This window comes from Peromyscus maniculatus, chromosome 5 (genome assembly GCF_049852395.1).
Source record: "Peromyscus maniculatus bairdii isolate BWxNUB_F1_BW_parent chromosome 5, HU_Pman_BW_mat_3.1, whole genome shotgun sequence".
NCBI classification, from domain to species: domain Eukaryota; kingdom Metazoa; phylum Chordata; class Mammalia; order Rodentia; family Cricetidae; genus Peromyscus; species Peromyscus maniculatus.
The window spans coordinates 10,613,748-10,626,879 of NC_134856.1; the positions used below are offsets into that span (position 1 = coordinate 10,613,748).

A 13,132-nucleotide genomic window follows, 5' to 3' on the forward strand; every position below is an offset into this window, starting at 1 on the left:
CTGCCGCTGACAGGGAATGTCTGTCCCCAGGCAGAAGTGATCACGCCGACTCTTCAGGAGTGGGGCTAAGAGTCTATTCGTTTCCATTTCCAGACTGACCCACTGACCCACACCATGCAAGGAGCTGACAGGCAACAACTGATACTCCTTTATTACCCTGAGTAGAACAAGTAGAACACAGTCCCAGTATAAACCAGAGGAGGCCACCATACAAAGTATGCACTGGGGGCACGTTCCTTCTTGCAGCTAGTTACTTAGGAAAAGCCAGTTATGATTGTAAAAATTTTATTCTCCTTAATAACAATAATTCCACTAAAATTATACAAAGTACATTCAATACTCAGAGTGGCAGGGGGGCGGGGAGAGGAAGCCGGTTTGTCCTGGAAGCATCATCCGTCGGCTCTGACAAAGGAAGCCCAGCTGGGCTGGGGGAAGTTGGGGGCGGAGGTCCGGTTGTAAAAAATGAAAATGTGGACTGGTAGAAAAGGCCACCCACGAGGAAGCAGGGTGAACGTGCACGTTCCTGGGGGTGCTGGGGGCTCAGCCGGCATGCTGCTGCTGGGCACGGGCTCAGGCAGGCTCGGAGTTGGTGGGGGGCAGGTTTTTATGCTTGAAATACTGCACTACTTGCTGGGGCAGTTCCGCCAGCACCGCTTTGGCCAGGGTCTCTTTTGCTGCCTGTGGGGTCCGGGTGGGGAGGAAAAGGAAAGAGGAGGAGGAGGAGGATTAATGAGCAGCCGTCGGGAGATTCACTATCCCAGAGCTGTGAGAGCAGGGGGCCGTGGAGGACTTCAGGGCTGAGGGTCAGGCCCATCTGAAATGAGTGGCCCTCGCCCCAGCCCAAACCCTAAGCCCACCACTGGCAGTGACTCCCTTGATGGTGAAGTGTTTGGGGGAAGACCTTAGAGGCTGGATTTGGGGGGGGGGGAGAAATGGCTGTTTAGCCCACTCAGCTGGAAACCTTTTCCTGACCAACAAACAAGTCGGCTATGAGAAGCAGCAGCCATTGGTCACTACTGAGCAGCCAGGCACAGCACAGTGTCAAGTCACTGTCTCAAACAGCAACAGTTGACCGATGCCCCACATTTGTCCTGGGAAGCTAGAGAAAGGCACAGAATCATCCTAGGCAGATATGTGATGACCGCTGGGCTGCCACTTGCTGAGTCTGGCTCCCAGGATTTAAGTCCTGGCATCCTCACAGGCTTTAGTGGAGGGAACTGAGGCTCAGTAAGGCCATGGCTTACCTAAGACCATGCGATGCATTGCTGATCCCATAAGCGTCAGAGCCTAGGCTGGCCATGCATGGTGCCACCCAAAGACTGGGATCCATCCAAAAGACAGAGCATCTCAAGATGCTCCTGCCAACCCTGGCCTCCTCATGGGTCATCTGAATAAGGCCATAGCCACTTCCAGGAAGAGGCTGGCTACCACCACTATCACCTAACCAGGGAGGGGCTTCTCGGCTTCCCATCTGCAGAGTAAGGGGCTGGTTGAGGAAAGCACAGGAAGGCCCAGCTCTGGGCCTTGGCTCCCTCCTCAGCCTGCCTCAGTGTTCTGCCCATCAGGATAGTTCTTACCCACGACACTGCCAAGAGTCATAATCTGGATTAGGTCCCACTCCTGGGCTCCTTTGGTTTGTGGAAATAAAGTGGTCACAATGTCACAAGGCCTTGTCCTGGGCAAGGGTGACAGCACCTGACTCATGGTGGGCCCTCAGAAGCCAACAGTATGGGGGAAGAATCTGAGATGACCAGATGCCCGTCATGGACTGCGCTCGGGGGCAGACCCCGCAGCCGCCCCTCCCGGCCTGGGCCCACACTCACGTTGCGGAACTCTCGGAAGGGCACAAACTGCACGATGTCGCGGGCCGCCTCCTCGCCGGTGTGTGAGCGCAGTCTACGGTTGTCCCCATCCAGAAACTCCATGGCTGCGAAGTCAGCATTGCCCACACCCACAATGATAATGGACATGGGCAGCTTGGAGGCCTGCACTACAGCGTGCCGCGTCTCCTCCATGTCGCTGATGACCCCGTCGGTGATGATGAGGAGGATGAAGTACTGCTGTAAGGAGGAGTCAGCCAGGCGATGACTGGGAGTGAGACCCTGACACCCCTCCTTTCTGAATGCCCAAGGCCTGGAGGAGGCAAACGGCCCACACAGTGAGACGTTCCCTGCTCTGGGCCCTGGACTCAAGGTCCGCCACGTACTCTGCAGTACAGCTCTGGGCCACTAAGGACTCAACCTGCTGTCCTTGACTTTCATCATCTCTAAGCTGAGAATTACTGCGCAGAGCTGTGTGTCAGCTGCCCGACAGGCCCAGGCCTGCACAGGAACCCATTCTAGCCGGTATACCGTCCCTGGGGCTGGCCTACCTCCTCGGTCTTTGTGGGCAGGAGTACTTGTAATCTGTTAGCTCAATACTTAGCACAGACGGAGACACGGGCAGGGGCTAAGCCCAGGTTATCTGGGCCATCACTTCTGGCATGCGCATCAGGGACACGTCTAGGTCATAGTGTCAGAACCGGGGCAGGAGGAGGAGGTGTACAGTGGTCACCCTGTTCTACACACAGTGCCCAGGAGGCAGCCGTGGTGCAGACCGGTGTCTTAGGCCTCTGGCTTTCACGGACCCTCTTCATCAACAGAAGGAAGGGAGCTCAGGGCCTTAGGCAGCATGGGCTCCTGCTAGACCCTAACTCCACTGTAGTCTGCTCTGGGTCTCCCTTATTTATGGCAAGTGGCACTAAACTGTCATATAGTGAGGTGTGTTTTTTATAAATGATTTCAGTTAGAATATATTGAATAGTGGACATGGGTAATCTAAGGATAAAGTACACACAGGATGACTTGGTATGGAGAGGATAGATGACATTCTGGAAATTCACAGGACAATCCAACAAGTGGGCCTTGGACTTGGAGTTGGCTGGTACCTTACTTTCACCTCAGCACTATCCTGGCCATCTTGGAGCCCTGTTCAGAGGAATTCAGGGTTCTGCCCTACCCATCTGCCCCACCCAGATAAGCCATGTCCTGATTCACTGTTGGGGGCTCGTGTCCTCTAATCTGACTCCTAATTGCCAGAAGAGAAAGCTATGAAGCTTGGGGAGGGCAGAGGTGACCCAGGTGGGCATGAAGCCACCTTCTCAGCTAGCAAAGCTGTGCGACTTCCAGACGATACAAACCTGCCTCTTCGATCCCAAAGCACAAACTACAGGTCAGGATGTGGTGGGCTGGTGCAGACACCCGCCCCTCCCTCCCCACCCCAGCGCCAATGCTGTGCCTTTAAGAGACCAATCCCCTGGCTGGGGATAGTTGTTGCCATGGAGATTGTAGCCTGAACTCAGCAGTAGGGAGCTGCTGCCAGCCCCTAGCCCTGGTTTTATCAGTCCATCTCGACCCTTTCCCTGCCATTGCCGTTTCAGGGTCCCTTCCCTAGCTGGCTTTTTATCCACATTAACCTCGCCTACTGGGCAGTTCAGGGCAATATTCTTGGGATACTTGAGCTGGCAGAAAGGAGGGCAGGAAGAGGCCTGATACGGAGGAAAGAAAGGTCTAACTGGCTGCTCAGTCAAAGGTAGCACTTGTCTTCAAGCCCCACCCAGCTCAGACACGTGGCCCCACCTCCCCATGGTCCTCTTGCTCTCTGCTGTCTGCCTCCCCAAGGATCTGAGTGCAGAAAGGCAGAGCCTAGGTTCCTGCAGGACTGTGGGTACGGCATGGAGGGCAAGAGGTTCCTGAAAACATAGGCCCTTTAGCAGACAACCTGACTGTGAGTCTGGCTTAGAGACCGCCAGAGGGCTCAGAGGAGTTACATGGCTTGTTAAGGTCCCGTAACAGGTAACTGACAGGTTCTAGGTTCATGCCCAAATCTGCCTGACTTCAAAGTCAGGGCTCTTTCCACTGTATTGATAACTGGGCACAGTGAGCCTGCCAGGGAAAAGCTCTCTTGTCACCCATTAATCTGGGATTGGAGATTATGAATGACTGGGACAGTGGCCTAGGGCAGAGTCCATTAACCCTCACTCCTAGGTGCCTCAGCCAGCCTGGACAAAGCCAGGGTCATCATAAACTGGAGCTTCAAAGATCCACCACCACTCCAGAGGCCCCCAGAGCAAATCAAAAGGGCTGCGGAGGGAGAGAATGGAGCAGGAGGGTGGAAAGGGACTCAAGTCCTGGTGCCCTACTGTGCTGGTTCCTCCTGATACCCTTCCTAGCCACAGCTTGTAAGTTGTTGAGTGTCGAATCCTGTCCCAATCAAATGTGCCCTCTGCTTCCATTGCCAGCAATGATTCCACAGGAGGTCCCTACACACACTCCTTCCCTACACCCTAGGTGCCCCGACAACCCAAGCGCATATTGCAGGTCATGGGCCAGGAGCCCAATCGAGGCCTCAGAATCAGCCACATCATCAAATAGAGTCCCTGAACCAACTCCCAGCACATCCAAGGAGTAGAGCATCTCTTGCTGATTCCAGGCATGCCTCAGGGTGCTAGGATTGTGCATGGCTGCTTCTCCTAATGCACTGATGAATGGATTCATAATAACTGGCCTGACCACAACAGTTCCAGGAAGAGTCTAGGGAGGCTGATAGTTTCTGAAAAATTGGCTGTCAAAGGCCCTGGGATGGGAGTTAGAGCCATTTCTAGGGGGCTGGCTGCTGCTTATACTCCAACACTGGATGCCTAGGCCTCCAACCAGGAATGGGCCACAAAAAAACAAGGCCTTACTGACCAAAGCAGAGACCACTTTCAGGCTACTCAAACCTGCTCATTCCCCTCCAGTGGCTCCCCATTGCCCTCAGGAGGAAACCACACAGAGTGCTTGATGGCTTCCAAGGTCCAGTGGGACATGGCCAGCCTTTTCAACCTTGCCTACCCTGTCACAGTCCCCTTACCCATGCCTTCTATCCGCTATACCCATACCCCACACCTTTGCACATGCTGTTCTCCATGCTGGGCCATTATATGCATATACTCACCCATGCACGTGCATACACACGCACGCACGCACGCACGCACATACATACCCCTATGAAGATAACTCTTAAGAATCTCTCAAGTCTAAGCTTGGACATCCCCTTCTAAGCATCAGCCTTGCCTGGGGTCCACTGTCAGTTAGATAGCCCCTGTGTGGTGGTCCTGTACTGCAACCATCCCAGGCTTAGTCACACTGCATTGTTGCTGTGGCCTCCCAGCTAACTCCCACTAGCTTGTAAGCTGGACCTCACTTGTCCAGGTATCCTTGAGGTCGCACAGAAATGCTCAGGAAGGAACAAATGAATGGGAGAGTGAGGCCTGCTGGAGACGCTGCCACCTGCCCTCCATTTCCTGCACGTGGGTGTGCTGCATGTGCCAACGTGAGCAGACAAGATGAGGGAGGGTGAAGTCACATCAGATTCCCCAGCACCAGAACACGGCTAAAGAGAAGCAGCAGCTGACCCATCAATTACTCCCATTTGCTGTGGGCCTCACTCTGCACAGCATTACCAAATGCTAACCTGAGTGGTGCCCTCGGACGTTGCTGAGACCAACACATCGTGTGTGCCAGGTTCTAGGCTGAACAAGGCGGGTGGGGGGGGGGCTGGAACCAGGGTCTTTCCCCTCGATGCTGAGTCACCCCACAGCCCCTACTCACCTCCTTTGGTGGAGGGGGTAGAGGCAAGTGGTGGAAAAGTCTGTATCTGCTCCTGGGCCTCCAGAGTGGGAGGTACAGCAGATACCCCAGGCCCTACTCTGTCTCGGCTAGAGATGCTTAGGTATCATCTGAAGTCAGAAGGCCTTAGGGGTAACGGCTTACCCCAGGAAGCCAAGGGTGGCCTGGAGTAGGTAAGAAAGACCAAAACAGAGCTCATTCCAGAGGGGTCAGAGCAGGTGTCTGTCTGAGCACAGGTCTCCAGTCCTTTTGCTCAGAGCAAAGGGGAGGCATTCACTGGTGAAGGGGGGAGGGGTGGACAAGAACCCAGCAGACCTGGAGTCCCTCAGTCATGAAGGCACTCGTCTCCAAACTCCACCTCCTGCCCAGCTGACGCTTGGCTGGCAGCAGGTCCAGCAGGAGTCAGAGCCCTGGCACACTGCTGGGATGTGCTTGTGTTCCCTGCCCAGATGGCTTTGCCTGAAGAAGGCGGCAGGCCTGCTTTCTTACCTTTGTAAGACTCATGTAGCCAACAGCCTTGGTGGCCCCGAGCTTGGCACCCTCACAAGAGGGTGGTGAAGCTGAAGGCTGCCCCTTACTCTGCCCTATCCAGGCTACTGTATCTCAGAACCCCCCAGGAGCTAAAGAAAACAACAAAACGACCCCTGCCAGGCCTCACAGAGTTGCTGCCCATTCTGGTCACCCCATCTTACATCGCCACAGGGGTCAGCACGTCCACTGCATCAGAGGAAATGGGCGGGCGTCAGTTCTCAGCTGCCGCAGTCAGGGGGCTGAACTGAGAGACTCGTCCAGCACAGATCACTAGCCCCTTCCTGGCTGCCCCTACCTCAGTGCTTTGTGGGCACTATCCCTGCCTTCCTGAGATGCGGTTCAGGCCTTGGAGTGGGGTACCACGGGATTATCGAATGCTAACCTCCTCAGGCAGTCTGGCACGTTCCCTGGTGACACAAACTGGACACTGATCTACTCTAGGCACACAGAAAGAAGGGTAGAGCACATGACTGGGATGGGCTTCATCCCCAGAGCCGGGGTCTGCCTCCAAGGCACTTAGGACAGACCCGCTTCTTCCCAGAGCTAACCCTGTGTCCTCTTCTCAGTGCCGCACCCTCCTTCAGTCTCTGCAGCTACTTCAGGAAAGCCGACCTCTGCTTCCTCCGTGACCAGGTACCTCCTTCCTCCGACCAGTCCCACAGTGGCCCCCTTATGCAGTGTGTAGAGCCTTCCCTCCGGGACAGGCTAGTGGCCTGGTCTCACTGACCTAATCCCATCTGTCTACGGAGCACTGCGTCTCTGTCACCCACCAGGCACTGTGCCTGGTTTAGAGTCTGCAGGGAAGTGAGCGCAGAGAGTCCTGGCTCACGTGACTGGATCTGGAACCATCCAGTGCAGAACCTGTGGCCAAGAGGTTGCTAGGCTGCCACAGAGGCAAGGACGGCTCCGACGGAGCAGGAGCACAAGGAGATGGCCTTGCAGGGCCAGTGAGTCACCATGCCCTGTGGGAAAAACGTCCACGTGGAAGCCCTGGCACGTGGCCAGGGAAGGTGCCGAGATGACCAGGGCTGCAGATGCCCAGGCTGGTCGCCCGCCACATCGCAGGTACTTACCCCACACTGCAATCTTGCTACCGAGCTGCAGGCCGGGGCTAGACAGTCTGCAGCCTTCCCTGTATGGCTTTGGACCACAGGGCCGAAGGGCCAGCCTCTAAGCCACAGGGATCAGGTAGTAGCAGCCCCTCCCTAGGAGACTTCCGGGGCGACAAGTCTCACTTGCAATGCTTTAATGGCACTGCTTTCCCGAGTCGGGCTCTAGGAGGCAAGGCCCATCACCAAACGAGGCTTGGTCAGCCTCAGAACCCGATGGACGGCAGCCCAGGGAGAGCCTGCAGCTCACCTGGACAGGGAACCAGGGGATACCTTCCTCTCTAGCCCCTTACTGGCAGGGAGATAAGAGCACACATCCCAACCTGATCTCCCTCCTGCTGGGCAGGGTGCCAGCCGGCCTCATCCCCGCATGCACGGGCCCTCGCTGCCCACTTACCGTTGCCGTCTGCTGCTGTGTGGCCTGCGCTGCAAACCGGGCCACGTGGTTGACAATAGGGGAGAAGTTTGTGGGGCCATAGAAGCGGATGTGGGGCAGGCAGGCTGAGTACGCCTGGGCGATGCCATCCACGCCTGCAGAAGACGACCTGGATCAGCCCGGGGCCTCTGGGCTCCTGGCCTCATCCTGCTGCTGACAAGGCGCCTACTTCGTGCTCCCCCAGAATGCCCCTGCCGTTGCCAGTATGGCCTTGAAACAGAGCGCTCTCAAGGGCAGGGCTAAGGTGGTGGCGTAGAGCCTGGCTGTGAATCAGATAGGCCTGAGTTTTGGCCTGGGGTGAGCTGTTGATGCTTTCTGAGCCTCTCCTTGTGGGCAAATGACCAAGAAGGGGCCTGACAAGTAGGTGACATGGGGAACTATCTGGAGGTCCATCCTGGACATTCCTTGGCAGCTGCTCTGGTGGGGGCGGGGCTTGAACAGCTCCTTACATCCCAGGTGCTCTCCAAGCGGCTGCCGTCATGACCAGCCAACACTCCACAATACAAGTTCCTGGCCAGGAGGCCTCTGGCTAGGGTTGACATGGACCAACCTAAATTAGACATATCTTTGAGGACCTGAGCCCAGGGAGCACCAGACCTCAGTTATGGCCAAGGGATGCCCTCTAGTCCCAAATCATAGCTACAGCCCTGCCGTGATATGAGGTACCTCCCTATCTGTGGAGGTCATCTGTTCCAGCCTCAGGATCCCCCAAAGGGAGTGGATGACCTTCTCATTCCCTCCAGCATCCTCTCTCCTCTCAGTTTCTGAACTGTCATGAGGTACACGTGGGAAAGGGGTGGATCTGCACTTCCTCGGGCCTCCTGTCCCCTGCCGCCAGGCACCGTCCATCTTTAGCCATCACGGCTCTTCCATCAAGGGAGAGGGACAGGCAGGAAGTGAGCACAGGTGTGTGATGACGACTTCCTGGACTACACACTGTTCTGCCACCTGTCTCCCCAATTCTCTTCTGTATCCCCATTCCCCGGGGAAATGAGCTAAGCGGGTGTCACACCTCCCTGGGGCCGGAAAGGTGGGAAAAGGCCCGGAGAGGTTCAGTGACTTCTACAGGGCTTCACAGCCAGGAACAGGGGGCAGTTATCCCTGAACTCAGGACTGGATGACTCCACACTCCCTGTCTCTCATCTGTCCTTCTGAGTGAGTGTGACAGGGATGAGACAGGAAGGACAGAAACTGGAATCCTGCCCCCCCCCCCTCTGCAGGCAGGATCCACACTCACCTGAGCAGAAAGGGTTGGTGGGGTTGAAGTTGATGGCGAACTCATGGGACACCTAGAAAGCAGACGACAGGCTGAGAGACAGCATCCTGCCCACACCGAGGCCAGCCCCTCCGAGGCTTTACTCTCTTACCCTGCCATTTTTAGGTTACTGATCCCTCATCTGCCTCCCTCACTTCATAATAGGGAAACTGAGACCTTACATGCCATCCACTGTGCTTTAGCAGGGGGGTGTCCAGGCTGCTGTGTACCTCCCTTGCCAAGCAAGAGACCTCCTGAATGGGACAGAGATGGCCCCAGGGGCAGTGGGGCCCTGGAACACTAGGAACGCCCCTGTTGCTCTTTCCACTTGTTTGGGCCTTGAGGGCGTTTCCAGTCTCAGCAGCAGGCAGGGAGCTGGACAGAAGTCTACCTCACACCTCATACAACTGGGATTGGCTGACCACCGCTCACTGCTAAACTAGGGGTCAGACCTTGCAGTGGGGCTGAGTGGGTCACACACAAGCTGTGCAGCAACCCAAGGTCTGTTCCTGCATCCCTGTCATGAGTCCTGGCTCCCAGTCCCGGGCTGGAGGGTGGCCTTAGTGGTAAAGAGCACATACATGTTGCTCTTGCAGAGGACCTGAGTTCAGTTCCCAGCATCTACATCTGGTGGCTCACAACTACCTGCAACTCCAGCTGCAGATGAGTGAATGCCTCTGACCTCTGCCAGCACCTACAGTCACATGTGCATACCTCCCTCTGAGACACACACACACACACACACACACAATTAAAAAAAGTAAATCCTTTAAAAAAAAAAAAAAAAAAAAAAAAAGCTGGCCTCTCAAGCTCTAGAGCCAAGCCATGCCTGCCCCAGCCCCTGCTGAGGCACGAGGCTGGGTCCCAGATCCACTCTGTCACAAACAAAGACCTCACACCCACTGTGTGCCAGGTACTAGCCCAGCAGGGGAGAACCAAGCGCCTCCACACAGAGAGCACAAGGAAATCACTGGGGGCTGTGAGGACAGGGCCAGGGCAGAGAGCCAACCCCCATGGGAGTGTGGGCAACACAGGCCAGAGATCCCAGGGAGCAGGGGCACCAGGCTGGGACGCAGTGAGGCTGGGACCCCATGGAAGGAGGGCGTCCACGGGGAGGAGTCAAAGGTGAAGGGCACATGGAAAGGCCCTGAGGTGGAAAGGGAGAGGGCAAGGCAGGCTCACAGGACGGGTAAGGTGGCAGGATGGGGACCGGGAGGGCCAGGCCTGCCATGCTCCGGCAGCGCAGGAGACAGGGCAGAGCATCTGTGCTCCCCTGGCCTCTTACAGTGCGTGGTTTAGCACCCCTGGGTGCTGAGCCTGGCCAAGCCCCAGCACCCCAGCATTACCCTGTGACATTTCCAAGGCTTTTGCTCAAGAAAACATCTCATTCAGCTGAGTTCTTTGGAAGCTGGCTGTTGTCCTAGCAACCAGCTCTTGCTGGGCCCGGCCACTGGCTCCCCCTGCCCCCACCATGGCGTCTATGCTTGCCCAGAAGCCCAGCCCGGGTCCCACAGAGTCCTGCCTCATGCGGTGCAGGGCCAGGATGTCCACTGTTCCTGTGTGAGACCCAGAGCCACTCGGAGGCTCCGGGTGAGCCCTGAGGTGAGCTGAGAGGATGGGAGGCCATACTCGTTCTAGAAGTGTGCAGCACAACAGGGCAGACTAGACGGGGAACTGGCTGAGCTGGGCATGCTGTCCCCACAGGCTCCTCCTCTAGCAAGCAACAGATTTGGACATGATCCCAGAGTTCGTCTGCCCACCTGGATCCCAGACCCCTGCAGCGAAGGTAACCTCAGGCAAGCCACATTAAAGCTCTGAGCCTTGGCTGCTCCATCTGTAAAATGGGATAGTGTCTATGGCTATGGTTGCAGACGCTCTCCCGCTCTGTGGTCTGTGTTCTCAGGGACTCCCCAAGCTGGGCCACCCAGAGTTTCCTCCTGCCATATGTGAGATCCTTACCTGCCCTCCACCAAGGCCACCCCAAGGGCATCTAGGGTCTCTTTTTCCTCCTGTCTCCTTCCCAGCATCTGAGACCTGCCTGCCCCGGCCCTCCCTCCCTCCCCGATACTTCATCTCTATGGTCCACCCCATGTCCAACCAGGCCTCCCACTATTTCCATCCACTGGAGTCAGGGAGGCTGAGGGTCCCTCTCCCTGCCCTGTGACTCAGGCCACTCGGTACTCTATCCTCCCTGAACCCCCTTTGCCAGCCTCCTCCACTGTGGAAGAGGGACCACAGCAGCCCTCTGCAGCTGTGGTAAGGATGAAACAAAGCTGCCAGTCAGGTAGAGTTGCATGCAAAGCGCTCCCAGAGCCAACGCACACTGCTTCTTGACCTTTTGCCTTTCCTGACTTCCATGCTGTGACTGCTTCCTGGTCTGCACTCCTGACCCCCAGCTCAGTCCTGCTTCCCTGGCCAGCTCCGTGGGCCTTGCCTCTCCATCCCACCCAGAGTGGATCTTGGCCCGGAAGCAGGTGCCTACGCCTTTGCCCTGAGTTCCAGACCATCCTCTGCTGGTCTCTTGGCCTCACTCACAGAGGAACAGGACTAAGACACAAGTGTAGTCTTGGCTGAGTGCACAGTAGAGAGAACCCCGGAGCCCTCCACCCCGATGTGGCCCCAGCCCCAATCCCATCTCAACCAAAGGAGGTAGGGTCCATTTCACTCACCTTCCAGTCAGGCGGTAACTGGGCCCCAAACCCCAGAGCAGGAAACATCTTATCACTGACCGGACAGAGAGAACATGTGAGACATTTGGGGAGCCCTCCCCACCCTGCCCCTCACCACACTCTTCCCTCCTGGTCCACAGCCCTGTGTATTTTCAGGGACAGAGAGCAGAAATTCACCCCTCTAGAGTTATTCCTCCCTAAGCCCAAGCCTAAGCCCATGTCTGGGTGGCAGTTGAACATGGCTTGACACATTTGTACCCACAGCAGACATTGTCTTAGCTTCGACCAGTGGGCCTGGAAGTGCCCTGTCGATCCTTCTCATTAAGGCAAGGTCACAGTGGAAGCGATTTCCTGTTTATAGTTGGGGGAAAACACCCCTAAAATGATCCCCATGACCTGCCTTCATCAGCCCCAGAGCCTAGTTTTCCCTTCTTCTTCCTGTCCCTGAGAGCCACCCCCCACCCTGGCTTCTCACAGTTCCTCAGATATATAGGACACTTTACCTCAGCCAGCCACTATGCTCCATTTGAAATCTGTTTGCCTTAGCAAACTCCTACTCATCCTCCAAGGCCCAACCAAAATGGCTCCTTCTGTCTATGGGGCACTGAGGGGCCCCTGAGACCCACATAACGCCCCTCTTTGGTGCTCCCGTGACTTCTGCCTCACATGTGAACAGGTGTCTCTGAATCCTAAGACTTCTACTGCTGAGAGCTTCCTGAAGGCAAGGACAATGTCTTATTAACTCATTCAACATTCCTATCACAGACACTCTGGCTGCTGTGGAGAACATGAACTGCCCAAGTCCAGGGCAGAGCAGGGAGGAGACCAGTTAAAAGGGGTGGGCAAGAAGCAGAGGCCCCAACTGGGTGTCCGAGCTCACTGGGGTTTTGCTGAGCCTGAGTGCCAAGGAAGGGCTGGGGCGACCCTGGATAGCAGGGTCTTCTGCCTGACCACGAAGCCTTCCTTGCTCTGTACGACGTGTGTATCTTAATGTGGCTTAGAGGCACAGCCACCTTTCAGGCCTGATCCCCTGAAACGGGGCCATCCAGGCCCTAGTCCTCGGCTGTGTACATTCAGACACATTTTTTAAAAAAGATAAAAACTAGGGTCTCACTATGGCTGGCCTAAAACTCACGCTGTAGACCAGGTGGACCTAAACTAACAGACCTGCCTGCCTCTGCCTCCAGAGTGCTGAGTGCGGTCGGGCACTTACCAAGTCCCACCCAGGCCTGTTCCCTAGCTGTGAAAACAGAGACTGAGCTTCGTCTTCCGTCCTCACTCATTTTCTTACTGGATGATTGGTACATCATGTATAGAAAGATTGCAGTTTGAACCGGGCTTGGTAGGTAGGCGTACAGGAATCGATTGGCAATGTCTGCCGTGGGGACCGGAAGGGGCGATAACTGTGTGTATGCCACTTGCTCACCATAACTAGGCTTGCAGGTCCCTGGGTCCCTTCTAGCTCTGACAAGCTGAGCTTCCCA

At 56.0% G+C, this 13,132-nt stretch overlaps 1 protein-coding gene across 2 annotated transcripts in view; it reads right to left on the reverse strand.

Moving 5' to 3' along the window:
• Positions 1-125: 125 nt before the first annotated feature.
• Cpne2 (copine 2) overlaps positions 126-13,132 on the reverse strand; it is a 38,998-nt gene continuing 25,991 nt past the window's right edge. The window contains exons 12-16 of one of the 2 annotated variants that reach the window (XM_076571672.1): positions 11,649-11,703; positions 8,962-9,013; positions 7,686-7,819; positions 1,824-2,060; positions 126-678 (exon numbers count right to left, since the gene is read on the reverse strand). In XM_076571672.1, coding sequence (XP_076427787.1) covers positions 571-678; positions 1,824-2,060; positions 7,686-7,819; positions 8,962-9,013; positions 11,649-11,703 — 586 coding nt within the window. In that variant the 3' untranslated portion in view covers positions 126-570. The remainder of the gene's footprint in view (positions 679-1,823; positions 2,061-7,685; positions 7,820-8,961; positions 9,014-11,648; positions 11,704-13,132) is intronic. The other variant, XM_076571673.1, reaches the window with a different exon arrangement.